Source organism: Poeciliopsis prolifica, unplaced genomic scaffold (genome assembly GCF_027474105.1).
Source record: "Poeciliopsis prolifica strain line A6 unplaced genomic scaffold, Auburn_PproV2 SCAFFOLD055, whole genome shotgun sequence".
Taxonomy (NCBI): domain Eukaryota; kingdom Metazoa; phylum Chordata; class Actinopteri; order Cyprinodontiformes; family Poeciliidae; genus Poeciliopsis; species Poeciliopsis prolifica.
Genome location: NW_026562430.1, coordinates 2,477,832 through 2,500,506, shown reverse-complemented (window position 1 = coordinate 2,500,506; position 22,675 = coordinate 2,477,832). Strand labels below are relative to the sequence as shown.

Here is a 22,675-nt window from a genome sequence, read left to right as displayed (position 1 = left end):
TATGGCTGAGGGCAGGTTCACAGTGGTGTCATCAGCTGACTGACTGCATTGGTCACTTCACACACACACACACACTCATGGAGGGAGAGACGGACAGGGGGAGGAGGGGGCAGTTTATGCATGCTGGATGCAGACCAGGGATGTCTGCTGGCGGTTGACACTCTCAGCTCTCTGTGACTGCAGGGACATATTTGATGTCTTGTTTCATGCGGCTGAGGGCCACAGGCCTAGAATTTAGATTGGCGATCAAATTAAAATTCATTCCATGCAAATCAGCACCCCAGAGCATGCAGATGTGTCTGACATGCCTTTTTAGCCTTTGTTTTTGGTTTTCCTCCAAGATTGCTGAACTCTTGCTAATTGTGTGGATTTTAACTGCACCTGCTGATTAATATTGTGTTTACGCCATTAACTGGGCATAAAAGCTTTAGGGATGCCTAATAAAAGCTGGTAATTGTTAAAAACATTCCTTGAAGGACCTTAAATACTTCAAACGTGCGGGGCCAACAGAGCTAAGCACCTGGAATTGGAGTGCAGGCCCCACATCCACAACAGAGGCTTTACAGCTCAAGGCAACGTGAAGAAATCTTCAGAGGTTAAAGACGAGGCTTAGCCGAACCCCCCCACCCGTTGCGATCTCGCCGTCCCCTCCACCCCCAACCAATTCCAGCTCACGCTCAGCTCAGCTGTAACTCTCCAGAGCATGGAGTCAGCCGCTGCTGGCATCTGAGAGCGAGAAAAAGCACAACGAGCAGCGAGAGCTGGCCGAGAAATTCAAACCAAAGTTGGAAAATCTGAGGAAAACGCCACGACGGCCAGAATGAAAACTTCCCATCTTGTTTTGCATTTCTCATTCCCCTTCAAAGCTTCGGTAATACATAAAACATACAAAAACAAACCCACTAAAAGTATGCAGAAAGGCAAACAGAGCACATCCTCTTTCCTAATGCGCAGCATGACCTTTAGGAAGGATTAGTACAGTGAACTGTGTCTTCAGGCAGTGGTGAGTCAAACACAACACACTGTTTGCATTATGCACTCCAACCTCTTAGATTATCCCAGCCTGCAGCTTCATCATGTTTGTAATCACACTGCACTGCTGCATGATGCACACAAACCTTACGGTGAGGCCAAAGAAGAAAACCGTCATCCTTAGACATGACTTTGGATAATTTTTCATTCAGCAGAGTAACTGGTAGCAGGTGTAAAATGGTATGCATGATGGTTTAACAACATTGCAAATCACTCAACATCATTTTTTGGAGATTATTTTCTCCGTTCAGTTGTAGTTGCACGTTAATTTGTGTTGGTTGACTAAGGGGTTTAAATACATTTGCAAGGCACTACAAATATCTTTCACCACTCTTATCAGTCAAAGATACCCAGCTACTTTATAAAGATTTAATTGCTTTCCAGACTGAATTATGAAGGAATCGTTGGTCAGTCATTGTCATTCTGTTTGTTTTGCATCAGTGAAACTCGTTCTACTTATTGTGAATCAAACGTCACAGCTTATATGTGTAAATGAGCCATCTGTGAACCACAACAAGACAGCTATGAGAACTTGCAGCATCAGCTTCTGTCTTAGTGCGTGACCCTGATCCCACATGAAGCCCACTGAAGGCACCTCTGTCCTCCATTGCATGTTTAAAACAAAACGCTCCTTGATGATAGTGAACACCTGTCAAAGGTCCACCTCAGGCCAAATGTTCATGACCTTTTATTTCCTCACATGGCACAAGATTGACCAATTCTACCCTGTCTTCTGATTAATTTAGCAATTTATCAGAAGACACAATTTAATGATATAGAAATGAAAACTTGAAAATTAAATATGAATGTAGCAAGCTGCAACCCTGAGCGAAATAAACAAACATGAAGCCACCAGAGAGCCATGAGAGAGCATAAGGGGGAAAAAAAGGTTCGTGTGTGAGAACGTACATATTTGTGTGCGGCGACACTGATGTAGCACAGCCTGCCTCAGGGATTCAACCTTTTGCAAGTGGCAAAGGCAGACATGATGAAGTCATGGTGACAGTGTGTAACCTGCGGTCAGACATCTTTTTAACACGCGTTTGGTTTTTTTCTACCGATCCCAAGGCCAGTTTATCAAATACACCAGCTTTGCAAGCAGGAGGGGAACAGGAGGACTTCAATATTAAAACCATTTTCAGAGCGAGGGTATATGAGATTAGCCTCAAACCTCTAAGTATTGTTATACAAAAGCAGCTGAAGGCGACTGTCATCATGTGCTCACAATGCTAACACCTGCTAATATTTAACAGGTGTAATGGGAGCCAAATTACCTCTTAAATTAGTGTTAGCTTGCTTATATGAGCTAATTAGCTCTTAATTGTGTTTAATCGTTTAACGACAGGGGTATGTTGAGAGTTCTGAGATTAAATCAAGATCTAGTGCTTTACATACTAGATCTTACTAATTACTGGTAGGTTACCAAACTCTGCAGTCCACAATCTCCCCGAGATATGTTCTCATTGTTATACACTGATCTCTGATGGAAAAAACGTTGTAGTCCCAACAGTTTTTGCAATGGGTTTTTGTTATTTGTCTTCTGTTTTGTGGTTGTAGAACGTAATGCATATAGAAGAAACAGCGCCGCCTGCATCTACAGTATTTGATGGTTTCAGGATTAGGTTTCTGTTCAGAAATGTGTAAAACAGTCAAATTTTTCTATTTTTTTAAATTATTGATTACATTATTTTTAACTATTTTAATTGCAGCTCACTCATTTTCGATTTAAATAGTTTTACCATTAAATAAAAGTGCATAACTTTCTTTTTGTCAGTGTCTAAGCTCCATTTTCACCAAAACATGATGTTTTACATTGGTTCAAGCAGAAATATTATTCTATTTATTCATTTTGTAATTCAAAAAAATAGTATCAAACTGTCCCACTGAAAACTTCCATAAAATAGTGAACGTTTTTGATTTTACTTGCGTTTTATTTACTGTACTAACCTGCAAATAACACTATAAACACCGAGTTGGTCACATGTCACCTGGACCACGCAGCGTAAGCCACGCGCGCTATTTTTTTATCTGACGCCGACATGCGGGGGCGTGGCTTCCGCTGCTGCGTCATCCGACAAGGAAGATCCCGCTGCAGTTTACTGGAAACGGAGACGCGTGTAGAACAAAGTTCTGTCTGTAAGTACAAATGTTACTTTTTGAGCACAGCGGAAGCGTCAGTGTGTTTTCTGAGGGATTTCTCCAGATGTTTGCGTTATTTTTTTACTTTGTTGTTTTCAAACTTAAGCAGAGTAAAGCTTCAGCAGGTCCAGCCAAGGGCAGCCAGCATGGTGGCTTTAGGTAGTTTTTCTGTTTTGACTAAGAAACAATGTTATTAAACACATTTTAGCTGCTTTGAAACAACTTTTTAAAACTGTTTTCTAGCGCAAATTCACCTGGACGTCCTTACACGTGTTGACTTTAACTCTGGCAAAAGTTTGGCAAAAGTCTGCATGAAGTTAATAATGCAGAGTTTTAAGTGAGTTAGTTATTATAACCATGAAAGCAGCTGATACCATATTTAGACTGCCTGATATCCGTTTCTGCTAATGTTGGGTGGCAGCAGCTTTGACAGATGTAGGACATGCCAGCTGAGACTCAGATAATAGCAATGAGGCTTCTCTGTTCTAAAAACAAGCAGACAGATGTCAGATAGAAACCCACAGGCAAATCCATTATTAGTGTTACTTTTATTTTAGCTTTTGTGAGATTAGCATCTTGATAGACAATAATGTCCAGTTTGGATCTTAGAAAGTCATATAATCATGACTCTAATCCATGATCCTGTCTGATGTTTGCAGATTTGTTAGCACATCATGCCTGATGAGATGTCAAGGCGTTTAATTCTAGGAAGAAGCGACGGGGAAGCCAGACACTTCGAAGATGCCGTGTCCAATCCCAGCACCCCAGTGATCGGCATCCTGGGCACTGGAGACTTCTCCCGCTCACTGGCCAGGAGGCTGGTGGCCTCTGGCTACCAAGTCGTGGTGGGAAGTCGGACCCCCACACGCTTTGTAGCTCTGTTCCCGGAGGAGGCCGAGGTGATACACACACTTCTTGTGTAATTGGTGTTTTTGTTTCTTTCCTTCTGGAGATGATTATACATCATTCGTTTCCCACGAAGGGTAATTACTTTTGTTATCATGGCTATATAATTTATTGAGGTTAAAGCTGCATTTTACAAAGTTAAATCTCTCTGAACTGGTTGGATTAAGTTTTATTTAGGTGTATTAGACTAAAGAGGGTTGAAGGAAATACATAAACACAAGTTTGTGCTTTACAAAAATGTCATAAAGATTATAAAATTAAAGTAACAATGATACAATTTTCTGTAATATTTAGGAAGATATTGCCTTCTAATATTTTAAACAACAATCAAGTGTGCACATTCAAGACTTGCAGACTTTTCAGTTTCACCATGTTGAAATGAAAATACCTCCTAAATCCAGGGGTTATCTGTCCAAAACAGTCATCTTGACTATTTTGTAGCACGTCACTTGCATGCTGTGGCTGCTTGGAGCCTTTGATTCATAGACACAAGGTGCTGGGTGCTGGTGACTCTCTGCGCCACATTGGTGTCAGGAGATTTACCTTTTGAATGGCCTTCTTTGCATATTTAAAAGAATGTTGGCATAGATTTTAGTCACTCAGGTTGACTGTTAAAGAATCTTCCCACAGGTTGGAGGAGAATCATGTTTGGTATCTTGATCTTGTTAGATGACACGTCTCTACGGGTTTTAGTGGAGCTTAAGTGGATTCCAGCCCAAATCATAACACACTTACCATCATATTTGACAAATGAGCTACACAAATTCCTTTTCACCTCTATTTTCCTGTCCATCAATTTGAAAATAATCGCATTTGAACCATAGGCGTATTAAAAACTTCTGTGTTCTAGGTGACCACCCAGTTGGAAGCGGCCAACAAGGCAGACTTGATCTTTGTCGCAGTTTACCCTGAGCATCACTCCACACTGATGGACTTGAAGCAGGCGTTGGCCGGAAAGACCTTGGTGGATGTTAGCAATGGTTTAAGCATCAACCATAAGGGTCCATCCAACGCCGAACTCCTGGCAGACTATTTCCCTGGAAGCTTCGTGGTTAAGGGGTTCAACACCGTATCCGCCTGGACGCTGCAGATGGGCGCCCGAGATGGAGGCAGGCAGGTAGGAAGCATCATTAGTTTCCAGTGATGGATGGCTTATTGAGTTAAATATTTTTGGATGCTATAAATGGTTTGTTTTATGTTTTTGCTTGCAGGTTTTTCTGTGCAGCAACAGCCAAACGGCCAAGAATTTAGTGAAGTCAATCTGCCATAGGATGGGCTTCATCCCTGTTGACATGGGCCTCCTTTCTTCTTCTCTGGAGATCGAAAATCTGCCGCTCTATTTATTCCCATCCTGGCGCCTCCCTGTCCTCTGCATGTTGCTCCTCTTCGTCTTCTTCTACCTGTACAACTTCGTCCGGGACGTGTTGCATCCTTACATCACGGAGCACAAAAGCGTCTTCTACAAAATGCCCATCAAAGTGGTGAATGTCACCCTTCCGTGTGTGGCCTTGGTGATGTTAGCGTTGGTCTACCTGCCTGGTTTGTTGGCCGCCGTCCTCCAGCTGTGGTCGGGGACCAAGTACAACCGCTTCCCGAACTGGTTGGACCGCTGGCTGACCAGCAGGAAGCAGCTGGGACTCTGTAGCTTCCTGTGCGCCGTCCTGCACGCCGTTTACAGCCTCTGTGGTCCTCTTACGAAGCCGGTGAGGTGAAGACGCAGTGGAGCTCGATGTCTTGATCTTGACCAGTGCCATAAAATCTGCTTGTTGTCCAGGTGAAGATGGCTGTGCAGGAGGTGGATGAGGACGTGTGGAGGAAGGAGTTATACCTTTCTGCGGGCATCATGGCCCTCGGGTTGCTCTCCCTGCTGGCGGTCACCTCTCTACCTTCAGTTGCCGGCACCATCAACTGGAGGGAGTTTAGCTTCATCCAGGTATGTTTCATGTTTAGTTTCACTTCCAAGGTAATATCCCCTCAGAGACGCACTATTCCTCCTGTAAGTAAGACTCTGAATGTCCCACACATGTAAACACCAAGCTTTTCCGCTCCCGCAGCTGCCCCAGATTCACAGCTAAACTTATCCTGTGACAAAGCCAGCAAAGTGTTGTGACTCAGCATGCACGCACTTCCTTTTCTTTCCTCCTCGAGGCCTGGGGTCTTCCAGGACTCGCAGTCTGCCTGTGCTGCATTTCCCCCCATCCCACTTTCATCTCTCTGTAATCCGCTGGCCGTCAGATTAATCACGTGGCGATGAGCGGAAAGGCGAGTTTGTGCTCGGTAGATGTACAGTCACTGGGCGAAGCTGCAGGATAAGCGTGCTCATTGGCCTGCTAAATACACCACAAAAATCTGGATGAGGTGTTTCTACTCATATACTGTTTTTCATCAAACATGGCTCTGTGATGTAAACCTCTCCTCTTTCCTCTCAAGGCAGATTTTTGGAAACCTAAATTTTTTTTTCCAGACACAACTGTTTCTTTTTCATTTCCTCCAGAGAGTTCATACATGTCCAGTTTTTTCTAGTTGTAAACGCACAATTTTTACCATTTCAAAAGTTCTCTGAGCATTGCATGAATTTTCTGAATCATCTGCTACAGAAACGACTGGCAGCTGTTTAAAATGTTTTCCTTTTTTTAAAATAATGAACTTGAAACTATTTGGTAGAAGCCTCACAACCCTTCCCAGATTTATAGGAAGAAACAATTTCTTCCTTAAGATAATTCTTCATGTCTTTTCTTTGTAGCATTGTTGTCACAAATAAAGACTCCAAATCATTAAATACCTGCAGTGAAAGAATAAAGGGTGTACTTAGTTTTTCACAGAGGATTTTCCATTTTGGATGAACTGCATAAATATAAAGTTAAAATACTCCAGTAGATTCCACACAGAAAAACAAAGCTGATTTTTTTTAACCCCTGCTCTGCAGCCCAGACAACCTTGGGATGTTTTTGGTGGCTTGTGGCCCCTGAAGGTGCAGTACGCAGCTCAGTCAGTCACAGTGACAGAGGAAAACACCAGTGGGGTCTCTTTAGGTCAGGAGTGGTGGGTCAGCGCATGTCCTCAGGCTCTACTGTGGCCTCTAACACAGTCAGCTAACGCTATGGACTGGCTGACTCTTTGTCTCTGCCAAAACATGTGATGTGTTTTATGGGTAGTTTGCAGACACGCCCCAAAAACTTTGCAGCTGCATCACAATTACATGTTTTTCTGATGTTATGAAGTTTATTGCATTTTTTATTTGTATGTTTCTCTGATGATTTGCAGTCTACGCTTGGTTACTGCGCCTTGTTCATGGCCACCTCCCACACGCTCTTCTATGGGTGGAATCGTGCCTTTGTTCTTGCACAGTACCGCTTCTACATGCCCCCCACATTCATCCTGGTCCTGATTCTGCCCTTCGTGGTCCTGCTGGGCCGCGTGGCGCTCTGCCTGCCCTGCGTAGCCGGGCGGCTCAGGAAGATCCGCCGCGGCTGGGAGAGGAACCGACACATCCGCTTCATGCTGCCGGCTGAAGACTGCTGCAACGGGGTGGAAGACGTCAGTGATGTGTGAGAAACGCTGTTGCTCTTAGAAACAAGGTGGATCATCTCCACAGAGGAGATAAAATATTTATACTATGCTGGAATTTGTCAGAAAACTGAAGTTCTTCTCAACAAGAACCTGAGGGAATCCAGCCAGGGATACCTGAAGCACTTAATGCTGTCAGAAATGACTGCTGTTTCTTTAATTTATTGTTTGCTCTGTTTTTAGTGTCAATCATGGTGCAGAATGATATTGGCTCTTCAGAAAACGTTGCAGCATTGTCATGCAGCAGACTAAGCTGTTGTAGCTCAAGATACCAAAATAAGTTTCGACTTAAACTTTTCATGTGACTATTTGTATTGTTGAGGCAAAGATTTTGATTTTTTGCTCAATTCATTTCCCTGTTATTTACAGGTTTATTTTTTGTTATTAATTATTATGCAAATATGGCAAATATTAAGCAGCAATGCATGTCATATTTTCTACTAATCCTGCCTTCAAAACATATCCAAAATAACTTTGATAATCAAACTAGAAAAAAAAGTAAATGGAATAAATCTGTTCTAAATGTCTCATCAGTTTCAGACTGCAAAGTGATTCTGCTAGATTTTATTTAGGGATATCAAGATAAAATCAAGCCACACATTTCAGATTTGTTTTGAACATTCAAACTTGTAGGCCAGGTGTGAACCTCAAGTTAAAACTGGAACTATAGAGTGAAAGTTATGTAGTTCAGTTGTCAAACATTTTTATTTTAGTGATGCAAAACACTAACGCATCAATCTTGATGTCTAATGTTCCTGACATAAAATGATACTGCCATTTAACTTGAATGTTGTTGCCAATAAAAGAATGTAAACTTTGACCTTTGCTGGAAGGTGCTATACAAATAAAATTTGATTTGATTTTAGTATTGTACATTGATGTGTTTTTATGTTTGCGCTCAATATAAATGTAGATAAAGAATTTTTAGCATGCATTAAAATAATGTAATAACCTTTAAACTGAGCCAAATGTATCCAGAGACATTATTTCAATGTTTGTCCAGATGCTGCCATCTTGTGGCCGTTTTCTGAACTGCACTGTAAATATGACTAATTGTTTTATTTTCGGTCCAATCTGAAAAAAAAAACAAAAAACAAAAAAAAAAAATTTGCAAAATGATAGTAAATAAGCTTAAAGTTTGATCGTTTCTGCTGTGTGGATTGGGGATCAATAGAGTTCTTACCTGGCACTGTTACCCAGGAAATCCCTCCCCACACTGCAGCTTATTTCCCGCGTGACAAGCCTGCAGGACGAGTTGAGCAAGACTTGCAGTCGGAAGTTTCAGCAGCAGCAAAGCCTTACACCCTGCCACCATGTCTGTAAGTGCATTTTGTTTTATTTCTTATGTTACCAAACCGATCTGCTTTGCATGAGCTGATTTTTCTCCAATCTCTGAGATTTGATCACTTCAGCAGAGCTGCAGGTCTCCTGTGGTTTTTATATGTTCCTCTGTCTGGTTTAATGCTCCGCTTCCTTCCTCTCTACCAGGAAGCATTTGAAAAAGCAGCAGAGGAGGTGAAAGTCCTGAGACAAAGACCAGATAATGGAGAAATGAGTTCAATTTATGGTTTGTATAAACAAGCCACTATTGGAGACGTGAACATGGGTGAGTGTGTAGTGGGGATGTTTTGTATCCGTTGTTTGGACAGGGTAGCGCTGAAAAGATTTTTTTTAAACGGGTTTGACAAGTGAGATTTCAGATTATGAACAATGAGTGTGTAGTTTAAACGAGGCATCTTATTTATCAGACTTTATTGAACATAACCCTTATATATAACATCAGCAATCCACCATTTTCAGAGCTTATCTGCAGAAACTTTTACATGTTTAGTTTCTTTTTAAATTGTTAATATTGGATCCTACACCTCAGATTACAGTAGACTCATTATGACCTTCTCAAACTTCTATGAAACAGCATTTTGACTCAGATTTAGCTGCACAGGTTTTAGTTATAACTAAAACAAAGCAGCTCATTTTGCAAAGGCAGGGAAATAACATTTTCTTCTTTTCTTAAACTTAATATTGGCATTATACGTAAAGATTAGTTGAACAATTCTCAGCCAACTGTAACTTAAATTATGCAAGACTGTCTGACAAAAATATTCAAAATGTAATGCAATGCAATGACCCAAACTTCACTGCAACAATCTAAAAGGCCCAGCAGGGGGCAACAAATACCCAAAAAGCCCTGCAGACCGTTTCAACCATGTAGAATAAAACTCAAGGACATACAACATTTATCTCCAGTCAAAGCAAACAAGCATGAACTTTTGCAACTTTAAAAAAAGTTGCAAAAGTTCAGTTATCTCCAATGTCATATTAGGCGGTCTCGTAAATAAAATTGTACAAACTTTGATTGTGTTTTGAAGTCACTTGAGGCTAAACACAAGACTCTTTATTTCCACAGAACGACCAGGGATGCTCGATTTTGCAGGAAAAGCAAAATGGGATGCATGGAACGCAAAGAAAGGTTGGATTCATCAAACTTTATTACAATAACTCAACACAATAAATCAATGTAGGGTTAAACAAAGATTTGTCAATGTAGATTTAAGTCTTTGAAAGAATCTAAAACTAAATTAAACCGTCAAGAATTATGTGCTTTGTCTCCCAAACCAACAGGTTTATCCAAAGAAGAAGCAATGGTGGCTTATGTGGAGTTGGTGGAAAAGTTAAAAGAGAAATATGGAATGTAGAGTCTTTAAGAAACACATCAATAAAGAAATACACAAGAAAAACTAAATGTCTTTTTTTGTTTTTGAAATAAAACCTTTTTTCCCTCAGTTTTGTAGTTTTAGAGTCTGCTACCTCAACTGTCAAGTAAAACATAAATTTACCACTGGCAAACTTTTTTTCTTCCACCCAATTTTCCATTTATATACTCTGAATAGCCAGTTTCATTAACAAGAAAATCTAATGGCATTCTACAAGGAATCTATAAAATATACAAACTATCACCCACATATTGATTATATTCTAATTTATTGAGATGTACCTGTATATAGTATTTTGCTAAATATTTACCTCAATCCTGTTTTGTTTTCCAATAAAAGTCTCAAAGATTTTTTTTTCTTAAGTGACCTAAGTGAGTTATGTAGGCATATAAAAAGCAATGTTGTGCAGAAAGGAATGTTTTGATCTTTATTTTTTTCTAGACAAGCAGTCAGTGATAATGATGTAATATTTTCTTTAGCTTGTTCTGAAAATGTATTTATTATTTGCCAAATGGTTCAATGTGTTCGGTTTTGTGATGTGGACCATTTCACATTGTTTACAGATTATTTAAAACATGATTCATGATTTAAATAATCTTTTTAAACGTGAAACATAGTTTTTTGGCATAAAGTTGAGGTTTCCAAATTGTCATGTTTAAGGATTTAAGATTCATGAAATCTTCGCTTATGGAACGATTGAAAATATGGTTTAATTTCATTTAGGGCAGCCTTTGATGGGGTCCTGATGGAAAACTGCAGTGCTCAGACGTCATATCCTATCTCTTCTCTGTCATAAACTGAATGTACTGTTTACTGTACACACAGCTGCAATTTGGCCATTAACCTCAAGGGCTTTTTCCAGGTAATGTTTAATGTCTCCGCCAGATTTTGGTCTAATCCAAACAAACCATCCTTTCAACTATTTATTAGATGTTTTAATTAAAATAAAAAATGTTTTCACAAAAATATCTTTTGTCTGTTGCCATTTTTGTTTATATGTAAGCTTCCAACAACTGTAAAGGTTAATCTATTGTATCCTAATATTACTACAGCTTTTCCACCACCAGTTATTTTATTTATTTATTTTTTTATGAATGATCTTCTGGCCTTCATTCTGCTCTGAAATGTCATTATATAAATAATACAGAGCTAAAATGGAAAAGGTTAGCTACAAATTAAGGATATTTTTTAATAAAAAGACATGGACAAAGTAGTCAAAACATTACAATTTAAATGAGTCATGCTTTCTCATCACAATGAGAGCATTTGTTGAATAGAACACCTTTTATTCCTCTGAAAATGTTTGCAATGTAGATTAAAGATATTTGGGATCTTCCCTGGTCCAGTCAAGCCTTAACAAAGCAAACAAACTTTCATTTTTAGTCAAATTAGTCCCACAGAAGAGTAGCTCTTAACTTTTCCATCTTCTTTGGGGTTACAAGAAAAGTTCTTACTCAGAGTTATGTTCACATCTCCAAAGTGTCTGCAGGGAATCCAGTGTTCGTAAGACTGACAGGAGAAGAGGGCAGCAGGGAGACCTGTGTGTGAGGTGATCCGATCTGGCTGATGGAGCCGTGATGCTGGCGACTCCGACTGGGCAGGTGCCGGGTGAGCTTCCATCTTTTCCACCGCCTCTTAAACTCCTGCTGCACCTGAAACATACAACAACAACGCTGCCCAGTTGGGTCCATGCTTCACAAGGTTCGCGTTGTATCTTGACGGTTCAGATTTTACCTCTCCATTCATGAAGCAGTAGAGAATAGCGACCACAAAACCCTGGGAGATGCAAGATTGGAAGGATTACACATTGAGATTATGGCATTTAACAACTCTGAAAAAATATTTGGCCCCAAATAGATTTGTTTTGTTTTAAATGCAATGGGAATAAACTATTCAGGCCCAACCCTTGGCGTTGCTTTTTAAAATAATTTAGCTCACTTTATGTTAACGGGAAGGTTCTGTTTCAGTCATTCCTTTATTCTTTAGGTGTGGTATAATGAATGATGAGCGCAAAACATACCTGTGTGGATGACAGCGCCAGCTCTGCAAACGTCCAGATCTTAAAAACAGAGTTGCTGACGTCGACGGGTAAGAAAACAAACAGAATGCAGTGGAGACCAAACAGAGCCACCAGGAAAAATGTGGACTTAATCAGCTTCCTGTTGAAGAAAAAAAAAAACCCAACAGTTTCTTCAATGAAAAAATTCTGGCTTAAGTTGTCAGGAAGCCTTTCTGACTTTCTACAACCAGCCATGTTGCATTGGAAAACTGTTACTTCCAAATATAAATATGCAGGGTTCCTGATTCGCCAGAACAAAAATAGGTTTCCAGTTACCAATGCAAAAGTGAACAGCAATTCACTATGATCTGATTTTTTTCTATCACATAAAATAAAATTACAATGCATGGATAGAATATAGTGAAAAAGACTCACATATACTGACTGAATTCGCTCCGGTGTGCATCTGACATTCTGAGTTTGCTGATCAATATCCTCAAAATACCCAAGAAAAAGATGAGATTCACCTAAAATAAGCAGAAGAATTTTTTATTTTGAAAAATTCAGAACATCGACCTATGTTTTAGGGTAAAAGGTTCCTAAGCTAGCTAGCCATTGATATAATTAGCACAGCCAATTAGCACTGCGATACAGCTACATGTACTCAAAAGTGACTAATTTTATTTCCAGAAGTATGTTCTAAAGCAACAAATATTTTACACATATGGAGAGAAGAACTGGCACACGGAGTATCCACCAAATCCATTCATGTCTCCTTCTTTCCCAACACCTGTACCCAAAAAATAAGACATAATTATAATTTCTGACATTTAGAAATTTAAAATTAAGTAGATGTTTGATTAATATTTTAGTTTCTTACCCTTCATCTTCATAAAAATACTTAGCACATCCCCAGCAGACAATAATAATAAATGGTACGCCTGTAAGACATTTAGGAATGCAGTATTTTAGAGACAGCACTGAGCTTTATGCATGTGTTTACAGGTAAAACAAAGCCAAAACTGTGAGATGTTTTATATTGCAGTACCCCAGCTCAGGAGGATGGACCAGGCGAGGTGTTTCTTCAACGAGAAGAAGGATCGGCTCACCAGCGTGAACAGGAAGTGACCCTCCACCAGCAGCCAGCTGTAGTTGGCAAGGATGAAGTAGTTGCAGAACATCAACACAATCTTACAAGCCCCCTGCAGAAAATGGTGTCAGGAGAGACCATCTCATTTCAGTGGTAAGAAATTCTTTCCTTTCTTATTTAAGATGATCGCCGTTCATTCTTACAGTGGAGCTGTCGCAATCGTAGAGCTCTGAATCTGTGAAAAGGAGACCGTCCCTGATAAAGATGAAGATGGCTCTCAGGATGAAGGAGACAAACAACTGGATGTGGATGTAGTTCCTTGTACAGTGCAGCTTCCTGCAGAATATATCAACTCTGTTTTAGAGGCGAGCTCGGCTGTGCTTGACCCGATGATGATAAACCGGCCAAAGGTGAGGCATTGCAGGGCTTTAAGAGCGCTCTGTGGTTGATGTAAGGACAATTGGAAAAATAGAAGAAATTTTTCTCACCTAAAGAAGCAGAAGATGGTGATAGCGATGGTAAGAGTGATAAGGGAGAGTGTGTATCCGATGGTGTACATGGTCTTCACATAGGAGAAATACCAATGGGAAGCTGAGAACTGAGAGGAGAAATTAGTTTTAAATACTTCTTCCTAGAAATATATAAAAAAACTCAAGCATATAACAAACTTTCTTAGCAAGTTCATTATAGTTTGAGAGGGGATTGCATGAAATAATGTCTTTTTTTTATTTTACAAAATAGAAATCTACTTACGTGTTCTAGATATTTAAGTGAGTCATTGAAAGCGTAACTACATGCATCCTCATGTAGGGAGAGAAGATCCGTCCATCCATTACTGGTGCAGTTGCGATGCACTTCACCTGCAAAATACCAATAAAAAAATACCAATAAAATGACTCCTTCATGCCGTCTTTTGACTGTAGCCCTGCAGAAATACCTGCAAGCAAGAAATGACTGACAACAAGTAAATGGTGTTTGTATTATCTTTATTCAGAATATTGAACCTAGGTGAAAGCGACAAGGATATTAATCTATCACTCTCGTTTGCTGTTTAGATAATTTATTATCCCTTTAATACGCAGCACTCTTACATGTTACCCAGTCTTTTGTGTACACAAGCTTCACATAGCTGTTTTGATAGAGACGGTAAGAGGAAGAAGAAACTCTGTCCTATCCAAAGACAAATTAGTTTTCTATGGAAATAATTAACCAGTGGTATGAGATGCAGGTAATGGCTTACAGTTTCTAAGTGTGCGTCATAGTCATTGCATCTCACCTTTTGAAACACGGCCAAAGATATCCAGGCATGGCAGAGAGACTGTTTCCCCCAGAGAGGCGGGTGGCCAGCAGTGCATGTCTTCCCACATTCCCTTACAATACACACTGCTGTTTACTACACACATAAAACAAGAACGACAAGTTTTATGTTTCTTTGCAGCGGTAAAGCAGCTAAGGAATATTGATACATTCAAAAAAAAAAGAGTTAATGGTCTAAATTATAATTAAAGTTGTCCCAAAATCATATTTTAATGCATGTTGTTACATGACCACTAGCTGTCACTAAAACATAATTTCTGTAAAGGCCCAAGTTCTCAAACATTTCACTCATTTTAGTTTAAAATGCTAGTTTGAAAATGAGGTCGTTTTTTGTCAAAAATACAAACATAAAATAGGGAAAAGATCAACAAAATTCAAAACTGTATTGATTTACCTTTTGCTTTTTGTTCCATGAACAATATTAGATTTTTCATGCACTTTTCTTCCTCTTTCATCGGATCGACATGAGGATTACAACCTGGTGAAGATCTAGCCTGTAAAATAAAACACTATTGTTTTTTTTTTATTATTATTCTCAGGCATTGCAATAAAGCAGGTGTCCTTGTCTGTACCTGGTGTAAAAGCAGCAGCCCGATCAGTCCAACTTCCTTCATCGTGAGGATGCCCATCTACCTCCAAGCTGCATGGGCGATCTGAGCAAAAAGCAACATCATGTGCAGCTGATATATGAGACTTTTAAATCTAACATAATAGTGTTCTGGGCAGGACAAACTGAGGAGCGCTGACATTACAGTTGCTCCATTAAATGTCAAAATAAAACTATGTTGCGTGAATAAATGTACGGCACTCTCCGTGTTTTTACTGAATAGACATATTAATATATACGTTTTAGTTTAAATGTTAAGTATTTTTTTTAAATTTAAGTTCATTAAAAAAAAAACCCCGAAAAACACGAGTGCGTGGATGTTTCAACTCTTATTTGGAAACCCGAAAGACGTACTTCCGGTCTGAGTTTTGGGAGTTGACGGAATTTAACGGAACGTGCTCGCCCCTGTCCGCGCCCCTCGCATGTCACCATGGTAACGCAGGCGTCTGTCGCGTTCCGTTTCATAAACAACGAGAGATAAATATGTTTAGACGTCGCTTCTCTGGTAGGATGATAGTGTTTAATAGTGTCATTAAACTTTTTGTGCTCGAAATAACTTTTGTTTACGTTAACGTAAGCTAATTAGCTACATTTGTCGCAGACAAACTCCGTGTTAATGCGTGATTTTATTTTTTATTTTTTTACTTTGCCATCAGAGTTAATAGCAGTCAGAAAGTTTGAACCCAGGTCTGAATAAGAATGAAACATTTTCTCCAATTTATTCTCTTAAGTTGCTTCAGTTTATTAATGTTTATTAATCTGTCCCTCATTCCTCCTTGCTTTGTTTATTTCTTATTGTTTGTTTTCTGTTTTTGTACTTTGTTTGGTGTTTCCTATCTTCCACTACTTCTGTTTGTCTTTTTTTACTTTTATTTTCTTCTGTAATTTCCCTTCCTACTCTTATGTTCCTCATTTCCTCCACTGAACTTCTTTCCTCCTTCCTACTTCCTTTTTTCGTTCTTACCCATTTGTCCAGCCATCCCTCCTTCCATCTTTCTACCTTGTTTCCTTTCTCCTTCCTCTATTTCTTCAAACCTCTTAGCCTTCCTCCCATCTTTTCTTCCTTCCATCCTCTCACCATTCCATCATTTTTACCTTCCTATCGGTGCAACAACAAAAATAACAATAATACTAATGAATTTGATTCTGTGTGATTAAATACTTCTTCCATCTCATCGTTTATTTCTAGGTTTACCAGTAGGATTATTTGTCAGCACACAGCAGTCTCCTTGACTCCCCTCCAGCCGTCTGCCATTCCTCCCATGAGGATCCAGAGCTGACCTTTCTCCAGGATGGAGGTGGCCGCGCAGACGCCATCAGAGCCCCACAGGAGAGGGACGTCTCTGCCCCTGAGCCAGCTGGTGGAGGAGACCAGGATCAAAGTCCTCCCAAATCATCTGCTGGATTCAAGTATGTGCATCAACCTTGTCCCTCTGATATGCTGCTTTAATTACTCTATTTTCTCAACTTGTCTTCATTTTCTCTTTAAGAAATCTACGCCAGAGTGAAAAGTAACAGTCACATTGAAGCAGACCCCGCTGAGCTTCACTTCAGCGGCTTTGAGCTTGGGAAGAGTTACACCAAGACCGTGGTGAGGATAACTCTGGTCCAGACACAAAAAGTGTGATGAAGATGTTGGTGAATCTCAAATGGTCCTGAGGAATTGATGGAAACTCTTTTTCTCCATTAGAATCTAATCAACATTTCAAATGCACCGGAGAATATTCACATAATTCCAACTCAAACAAAATACTTCCAGACAACTTACACCAAAAAGGTATTCTGAACTTGAATCAACCCTAAATCACTTGTTCCTGAGTCCAGTCAGTGTTGATGCTCACCTCCTTGTGTGTGCTAAGGATCGGCTCATCCCCGGCCTCGCCTACACTGTGAATGTTGCGTTCTGCCCAGAGGATTGGTGTTACTTCAGCGACTGCATCCGTGTTCACTGCAAGGTTAGCGTCTCGTTAAAGTCACCCTTCACACTCCTTTGACCTCAACGTTTTCCAACTCCTCTCCTTTTAAGGATGAAGAGAACCTGTTAATTCCAGTCCATGCTTACCCTGTCATCAATGACCTACTCATCCCCACTCACATCGACCTCCCTGCCATACCGCTTGGACAAAGGTGTGTGTGGAATGTTTTTTTTTACCTTCCGTCTGCCCAGACTCCTACCTGTCGCTTTGTATTCTTCAATGCAGCCGACCTTGCCTCCATTCAACCTGTTGGTTTCAAGTCGTAGATGAATAAAATGTTATTTTTCTCCTTCCCTGTCTCCAGTGTTCAGCATGTCATTCCCCTGAGATGCAGCTGTCCAGTTGACTTTGAGTTTCAGGTGTACATTATTCAGCCACATGATGCCTACTCCATCGACCCCCTCGCAGGTAAAGATGTGTAAAATTGTTTAATTTCATCTCAAAGATGATCAAAAGGAACGAATAAAACATACAAACCCCTCACTTCTAAGTATTTGTGAAAGAAAACTGTCACAATTCTTATCTCATGCTGATTTGTCCAAAAAAAAAAAAAAAACAACAAAACACATTGGAGTTTGTGGTTATAATGTGAAAGTTTATATTTAACTTTAACTTACTTTTAGCCCTCCAGAGTTAGAATCCACCCACTAGACAAACAAGTGCTTTAATTGCTTTCCTCAGTCTGCACGGCCATGTGTTGTGTATTATGTAAGCTTTTGCTGGACTTGAAGGGTCCGTCTAGTTTCCACACGCTGCCACACAGCAGCATTCGGTTGTCTGGAAAGCATCACAACAGATGGCGGAAAAAGCACTTGGGATCCGGATTACAGCTGGCTTAACTGTTGGAACGAGAAGAAGAAAGATACAAATGAGTTTCTGTTTTTTGCTTGGACGTGCTAATACTGGCTTCCTCTTTTCTTCTGTTTCAAATAACAGCAACGCATGAAAACACACATTGACCACAATAGTGGCAGGTTGACATTATGGTTCAGTTTTCACCATCTTCACTTATTCCCTAAATAGACGGAAGACAGGAAGCCAACATGATAAAAATTGACTTTAAAGCAAGAATCTCTCTTTATCATGTTCTAAATCCACTTAAGTGTTGCAGGTACACCCTGGACAGGTTGCCAGGTCAATACAGAGGAAAACAGAAACAAACAGGACACATGCATCAACACAAACTGACTTAAGGAAATATAGAGTAGCCGATTAAACTAACAAATATGCAAAACATGTTACAATTTTATCCAAGTCCACATCTGTTTTATTTCCATGATTAGAACTATATTAAACCAGGTTATTTCCATTGGAAATTCAGTATTTTTTATGAATTATGGAGTGAAAAATTCACAAACATTCTCAAATCTCACAAAAAGATTTGATATTACGTCCTATTTGCATTAACTGTAGTTTCAATCCATATTTGCACCAGCTCATTTTAATTGATTAAACCAAAATATGAGTTTTCTCTGGCTGGTCGATTTTATTTAACTGAGTCAAATAACCACATTATTAAATAATATGAAGATATTACAGAAAATAACTTGGAAATTATTAGCTTTCATATTGGGTACAAAAAGCCCTGAAGCTGGCACCAGATAATGCACCGGCAAATACAAAAATCCTTTTTGTATATGAAGAAGACCAAAACTGCAAAAGTACAGAGTGGTGAATGTATTTGATGCATACTTTGTATTATAAACACATCACCTTTTTCTCTTTCACTTTGAGATTAAACCAGACTAAATAATAAAAAGAGAAAGAATAAGAGAGAATGTTTTGAGAGATTTTTCAGACTCCAATATTTGTAAACAAATCTCTAGTTCGTAAAAGTGAATCGTATGAATATAAATATTTAGCATATAAACAACCTTCAAATAAATCTGTTTTAATTTAACCGGAAATGCCAGCACATGGCATTTAGCAAAAACAAACAGTCAGTATCTTCATAAATTTAGCCATAAATTTAGCGATGTTAGCCACAGATCACGTGCAAATCCTTTTTTGCAGGTGTGATACCAGCCAATGGGGAAGTTCTGATGACCGTGACGTTCTGTCCTCTCCAGTATGAAACGTCTCAGTTCACCTTCCAGCTGGTCGTCTCACAGTTCAACACCAAGCCCTACTTGTGCACCATCACCGGGTTCTCCAGGCCCAATTTACCACTCAGGTAAAGCAACCAAAAAGAGATGCGTACATTCAGTGCCCCATACCAAAAGATCATAAAAACAAGTTGTTTGTTAAGAATCTCAAACTTCTCAACAAAGTATTGGCATGTAAGCGCTTGAGAAATAATGCAATAATGAGGTTGAACTTTTAGTTTATGCTGTTGTGCCTTTCTGCTCTGTGTGTGTGTGTGTGTGTGTGGGTAAATTCATAGTCATGAGTATTGGATGTCCCACATAAATAGTTAAAATTGTTTCTTTCTTTTCTGTTGTTCTTCTGAAACAATAAAAACGTTCCAAGGTTTTCCGAGCAAACTGCCAATAAGACAAGTTTCAGGCGAAAACACGGATTCTCCGCAAATGGCTTTGTGTGCCTGATTAGAGCATCCCATTTATTTTTCCAGCTAGCATAAAAAACCTAATGTTTAATTCTGCACCCATGAGAATGATGGTGCCATCCATCACACAGCAGTAGCTTCTTCCACCGCACTGTCTGCTATCTCCCCCAAAAGTTAATAATTCATGGGGAGAGAAAAAAAGCGTGCTAGCTGCTGCAGTGATATCAGAATAGATAATACTTCTTAATGGATGTTTAGCATAAAAATCTCTCTCTCTCTCTCTGTTTGTTGTTTCCCACCGTGGAACCAAATGATAGATAAGATATGTGCATGTGAAATACCAAAAAAATAAATATCTAGACCTCGAGACTGAATCAATGTTTGATTCTGCTTGTTTGGTGTCTCCCCAGAATGACTTATCTGACATGGATAAAGATGATTTTACAACAAACTAAAGATTATCCAGTCATATTTTAATCACCGTGATTCAGTTCTGCATTTTGCATTAATATAATCAGGCTCATAATACGCTCTGCTGACACTGTTATAAATCTGCGATAAACTTTTCAAGGAGGCTTTTGGATTATAATACTTTATCAGAAGTTGTTTCATAAAGGAAAACACAAAATAAACCAGGAAGAGGTGAATTTATCATAATCAGTATCGACATTGCAATATTTAGAGAGAATAAATCATCCAGTGTTCTTCTAATATGATGCAGCTCCATGTTTAATTATTTATCGGAATATTTTGTCACTCTGGGCTGATTATGCAACTCATATTGAATTGGGTAGTTTGAATTTATTGATTTTTTTTCAACTCAGTTTGTCAAAATAGTTGACAGCTGCTGAAATTCATACATTCAGTTATTAATATTAGTTTAATTTGAAATGTTCTGCTCTGTTTGCACTCCTCCATTTGGTTTTTATAATAATAATAATAATAAATTTTATTTGTAACGCACCTTATATTTCAAAGAAATCTCTAAGTGCTACAGAGACAAGAATAGATTGTAGAGCTTACAATATCACTTAGAAAAGTCAAAATAGCATCTGTAAATTGAAAGTGAGTGTATTTAAGTACAAAAAAATGCAGCCTTACTCATTTTTATTATTCAAACTTTTCAACTCCAGATTAATTTTTTTTTCCATTTATATTTTTGGTAGAACACCACATGTCAGATCTGGAGCCCCCGTAGAATACGGAGGTCATCCAACTCCACCACCTTCTGGACGTAAAAGCAAGGAGGCTGACAGATTAAAGGTGCCTATTTCTTTTATTTTATTTTTTGAGCTACACATTTCTTTGACTTGAAAAGATTTGTTGTATTATTATTTTTCTCTAGGCAGTAAAAGATGAGGCGGATGTTTGCCAACCATCTTCCATGGATGTCTGTAGCCCTGGAGGGGTGGCGAAAATTCTCATCAAAGATACAAGTAAACCCAATTCAAAAGACCTAAACTGCAACCCCAATGATTTTACTCCTAAACCTGACATGGCTGTGACCCTTTAAACAATTGTTCTGTCTCTTATAACTCAATTTACTTCCATTAAACTGTAACCAATGTGTCTTGCTTTATGTCCTCGGCGCCCACGCTACTTCAGCCTTTTCCTTCGGCGGTACGAAAAGAAATATAAACAGACAGATGAAAGAGGCTCTCTTCATGAAAAAGGTTCGGCAGGCTATCGAGGAGGAGCAATACAAGTATATGAAATGGTAGGTAAAACTCAAAAATTGGATGTCATCTTAAATGCTCAGTTTCGATTTGCTGGGTTTGTGAGGTCTTAATAAACTTCAACAGAACTAAGATGGTGTGAAAGGGTTTCAGAAATCTCTACATTTGTGCATTTCTCCACACTTTTGTTTGTATTTTTACCTTCATATGTGGTCATTTCCTCTGTGTTGCACTCAGCCACGTTTATCTAGGTGTGGAGCCGGTGTCTGAGAAAAGGCAGCGGTGGATACTGGAGGAGAGAGAAAAGGCTCTGCAGGAATACATGGTGAGTTTCAGCACTAACTGAGGGAACAAACCCTGTAAATGATGGGTGAGAAAGTACACTAATTATTTATAGCATTCAACTTTTTTACATTTTGTCACATCATTACCTCTTAATAATTTGAAATTATTAAGAGGAATTTTATGTGAGAGACCTGTGTATCATTGTAGAAGAAGATAGAAGTAAAATGATACATAGAGTTGAAAATCGTCTGAAAACAACAACTTTTTATTAAATTAGTTCTGAACTTTAACTAGGGCATTTTTGTCACATAATATCTGGATGTTTAGGGTCTTTGTCTCAATGTGACAGCAACAACTTGATTTGCTCTTGGTCTTCTTAGAAAGCCGAAGGAAAAGAATTCATATTTTTTAATATTTTTACCAAAAAAATAATAAATAAATAAAAAATACAAAAATAAAATTTGAAAAGTGTGACACACATTGTTTCTGTTACAGAAAACAATGCATGTTTGCAATCACAATTGACTTCCAGTCAGTTGGGTATATTTAGTGGCATCAACTAATACCAATAAGTTTGACATATTAATGATCTTGGGTTAAAATTTCAAAGATATTAAATTCATTTTGTTTCTGTTATGTGTAAATGACTATTTTTCAGATTTGTTGACATTTAATAATTTCTTGCCTCCCATTAAAAGTCCATTTAATCTTAATGTTTTGAATGTTTTTCCCTGTTGAATACACTCTTTATCATTATGAAAACTGCTTCTGCTTTTAAGTGATTGATTTCATTTAGCAACCATAGAAACAAGGCAAGGTCGGCCAGAGAAAGTTCAGTTTTGAAATAGGACTTTGTGTACA

General features: G+C 38.9%; 4 protein-coding genes across 9 annotated transcripts in view; 3 read left to right on the top strand and 1 right to left on the bottom strand.

The window, feature by feature from the left end:
• The first annotated feature begins 3,094 nt into the window (after window positions 1–3,094).
• On the top strand, window positions 3,095–8,509 carry steap3 (STEAP family member 3, metalloreductase). Its single transcript, XM_055059716.1, has 6 exons — window positions 3,095–3,168; window positions 3,831–4,070; window positions 4,928–5,194; window positions 5,289–5,780; window positions 5,852–6,010; window positions 7,342–8,509. The coding sequence occupies exons 2-6, from the start codon at window positions 3,846–3,848 to the stop codon at window positions 7,627–7,629; spliced, it is 1,431 nt and encodes a 476-aa protein (XP_054915691.1). The 5' UTR covers window positions 3,095–3,168; window positions 3,831–3,845; the 3' UTR covers window positions 7,630–8,509.
• Window positions 8,510–8,845: 336 nt separating this feature from the next.
• LOC129379085 (acyl-CoA-binding protein-like) lies at window positions 8,846–10,545 on the top strand. The gene is made up of 4 exons (XM_055059662.1): window positions 8,846–8,963; window positions 9,133–9,250; window positions 10,052–10,114; window positions 10,267–10,545. The coding sequence occupies exons 1-4, from the start codon at window positions 8,958–8,960 to the stop codon at window positions 10,338–10,340; spliced, it is 261 nt and encodes an 86-aa protein (XP_054915637.1). The 5' UTR covers window positions 8,846–8,957; the 3' UTR covers window positions 10,341–10,545.
• Window positions 10,546–10,673: 128 nt separating this feature from the next.
• sctr (secretin receptor) lies at window positions 10,674–15,415 on the bottom strand. Of its 2 annotated transcripts, none has more exons than XM_055059661.1 (13): window positions 15,337–15,415; window positions 15,159–15,258; window positions 14,724–14,840; window positions 14,201–14,307; window positions 13,936–14,045; window positions 13,651–13,783; window positions 13,406–13,559; window positions 13,238–13,298; window positions 13,078–13,147; window positions 12,793–12,884; window positions 12,379–12,517; window positions 12,093–12,134; window positions 10,674–12,010 (listed from the first exon to the last, which is right to left on the bottom strand). In XM_055059661.1, exons 1-13 carry the CDS (start codon window positions 15,391–15,393, stop codon window positions 11,825–11,827), a joined length of 1,368 nt encoding a protein of 455 aa, XP_054915636.1. In that variant the 5' UTR covers window positions 15,394–15,415; the 3' UTR covers window positions 10,674–11,824. The 2 variants fall into 2 exon arrangements, with proteins under 2 accessions (XP_054915636.1, XP_054915635.1); XM_055059660.1 differs by having other exon boundaries at window positions 15,159–15,273; window positions 15,337–15,404.
• A 373-nt stretch (window positions 15,416–15,788) lies between these two features.
• Window positions 15,789–22,675, top strand: part of cfap221 (cilia and flagella associated protein 221) — a 91,697-nt gene continuing 84,810 nt past the window's right edge. For 4 of the 5 annotated variants that reach the window (XR_008608138.1, XR_008608139.1, XR_008608140.1 and 1 more), the window contains exons 1-13: window positions 15,815–15,876; window positions 16,028–16,058; window positions 16,561–16,781; window positions 16,862–16,962; window positions 17,062–17,148; window positions 17,231–17,326; window positions 17,398–17,498; window positions 17,652–17,755; window positions 19,361–19,520; window positions 21,020–21,116; window positions 21,199–21,289; window positions 21,459–21,570; window positions 21,767–21,854. Coding sequence is in view for 2 of the 5 variants with exons in the window: in XM_055059663.1 (XP_054915638.1) it covers window positions 16,664–16,781; window positions 16,862–16,962; window positions 17,062–17,148; window positions 17,231–17,326; window positions 17,398–17,498; window positions 17,652–17,755; window positions 19,361–19,520; window positions 21,020–21,116; window positions 21,199–21,289; window positions 21,459–21,570; window positions 21,767–21,854 (1,155 nt within the window). In the remaining 3 variants the exon portion in view is untranslated. Of the gene's footprint in view, window positions 15,877–16,027; window positions 16,059–16,560; window positions 16,782–16,861; window positions 16,963–17,061; window positions 17,149–17,230; window positions 17,327–17,397; window positions 17,499–17,651; window positions 17,756–19,360; window positions 19,521–21,019; window positions 21,117–21,198; window positions 21,290–21,458; window positions 21,571–21,766; window positions 21,855–22,675 lie in introns of all 5 variants that reach the window. The other variant, XM_055059665.1, reaches the window with a different exon arrangement.

Excerpts from the sequence above, each read along its gene's own strand:
- steap3 (XM_055059716.1), top strand. The coding sequence starts at position 3,846 with ATGCCTGATGAGATGTCAAGGCGTTTAATTCTAGGAAGAAGCGACGGG. Across the intron at positions 5,781-5,851 it reads GTGGTCCTCTTACGAAGCCG|GTGAAGATGGCTGTGCAGGA; the intron begins GTGAGGTGAAGA and ends CTTGTTGTCCAG. Across the intron at positions 6,011-7,341 it reads GGGAGTTTAGCTTCATCCAG|TCTACGCTTGGTTACTGCGC; the intron begins GTATGTTTCATG and ends GATGATTTGCAG.
- LOC129379085 (XM_055059662.1), top strand. Across the intron at positions 9,251-10,051 it reads TATTGGAGACGTGAACATGG|AACGACCAGGGATGCTCGAT; the intron begins GTGAGTGTGTAG and ends TTATTTCCACAG. Across the intron at positions 10,115-10,266 it reads TGCATGGAACGCAAAGAAAG|GTTTATCCAAAGAAGAAGCA; the intron begins GTTGGATTCATC and ends CCAAACCAACAG.
- sctr (XM_055059660.1), bottom strand. The coding sequence starts at position 15,393 with ATGGGCATCCTCACGATGAAGGAAGTTGGACTGATCGGGCTGCTGCTT. Across the intron at positions 14,046-14,200 it reads CACTTAAATATCTAGAACAC|TTCTCAGCTTCCCATTGGTA; the intron begins GTAAGTAGATTT and ends TTCTCCTCTCAG. Across the intron at positions 12,135-12,378 it reads TGGCGCTGTCATCCACACAG|GGTTTTGTGGTCGCTATTCT; the intron begins GTATGTTTTGCG and ends TGCATCTCCCAG.